The sequence below is a fragment of the Suricata suricatta genome, chromosome 7 (assembly GCF_006229205.1).
Source record: "Suricata suricatta isolate VVHF042 chromosome 7, meerkat_22Aug2017_6uvM2_HiC, whole genome shotgun sequence".
NCBI classification, from domain to species: domain Eukaryota; kingdom Metazoa; phylum Chordata; class Mammalia; order Carnivora; family Herpestidae; genus Suricata; species Suricata suricatta.
In genome coordinates, this window is record NC_043706.1 from 29,869,790 (window position 1) to 29,871,210 (window position 1,421).

The 1,421-nt window shown below is 59.7% G+C and overlaps 1 protein-coding gene across 1 annotated transcript in view; it reads right to left on the reverse strand.

Annotated features, from left to right (window-relative positions):
- The window catches only part of TNXB (tenascin XB), a 53,899-nt gene that overhangs the window by 8,359 nt on the left and 44,119 nt on the right, over positions 1-1,421 (reverse strand). The window contains 1 exon segment of the mRNA XM_029943153.1: positions 757-1,116. Coding sequence (XP_029799013.1) covers positions 757-1,116 — 360 coding nt within the window.

A 1,421-nucleotide genomic window follows, 5' to 3' on the forward strand; every position in this document is an offset into this window, starting at 1 on the left:
CCCACTGTCCTCACAGGGGATCAGGATGAGCCTCTCAGTGCACATCTGATGGTGTCAGCCTTAGCCTAGCAGTGCAACAACCCTCTCAATCTCGGGAGAAATCCCTGGCCTCTGAGCTGCCCCTACCGCCCACCCCCACCTCAGGACTCTCTCCCCAACTCAGAGGATCTCACACAGAATCCCCTCGGTCCCTCTCATGTTCCTAGTTTCCAGGCCTGGCACCAGCTGTGACGCGGATCTGATTCCAACACTGTCACCAAGCTGATGCCTGCTCAACCTCGGTCCCCAGCTGTCCCGTGGACACCCATGGGCAGGCTGGCTTAGGCGTGCTGCCCAGTCTGGCCTGGCCCTGGGGCTTCCTGTCATACACACGTCCCCACTGCCTGACTGCTGGTTCACAGCCTGTCTCCCTGAGCTCGGGAGTCCCATTATGGTAAGAACTTGTCTCTCTGCCGTGATCAGGTTTACCCCAGTGAAAGTCTGATAATACCCCAACCATGAGGTTCTGAGGTGTCTTGGTCAGGATGCTGCATCCTGAGCACATTCTTTCTCCCCTCCCCTCCCCGCCCCCTCAGCCTCCAGTGAACTACAGAGAGTCTGAGCCTCTGGGAGGAATCATGAATACAAGTACATTTCTGTTCAACAAATTCTAGGAAAGCATCCAATTCCTTTGTTGTGAGGAACTTTGCTACTCAAAGTGTGGTCCTAGTTTGTAGGGCCTTCTTTCCCACCAGCCCAGCTCTCACCCTCACTCACCGGTCACACCCACGGTGGACACAGGGCCCCAGCGCCGCCCCCTGTGCAGGCCATACAGGTGCATCTTGTACTTGCGCCCCGGCTCCAGGCCCCCGACGGTCACCTCACTCTCCTCACCCCCGACACGCACCATCTGGGGCTGCCCGTCCCTGTCCTTGAACTGGACAGTGAAGGAGTCGAAGCGGCCCTGGGGGACGGTCCATGAGAGGCTCAGCGAGTCTGGGGAGGATCCTGTCACTGTCAGCTCCCCCAGCAGGGGCTCCTCGGGGGCCTCTGGGGCCTCCGTGCTGGGCTCTGTGGGGCTGGGGGTGTCCTCCACCTCGGTGGGGCTGGGTGGCTCCTCCACAACCTCCTGGGGGGCTGAGAGAAAACAGGGGCAAGGTGGCTAAGTTGTCACCTTCTCTGCTGCTGGTGCCAATCGGGACAACAAAGTGCATCCAGAAATAATTCTCCAGCTCTGCAGTAGAGGCTAGAATACGCCCCTCCAGCTTGGAATAGAGGCTGGAATACCCCCTCCAGCTGTGGAGTAGAGGTGGGATTACGCCCCTCCAGCTGGGGAGTAGAGGGGGGAATACGCCCCTCCAGCTGGGGAGTAGAGGGGGGAATACGCCCCTCCAGCTGGGGAGTAGAGGGGGGAATACGCCCCTCCAGCTGGGGAGTAGAGG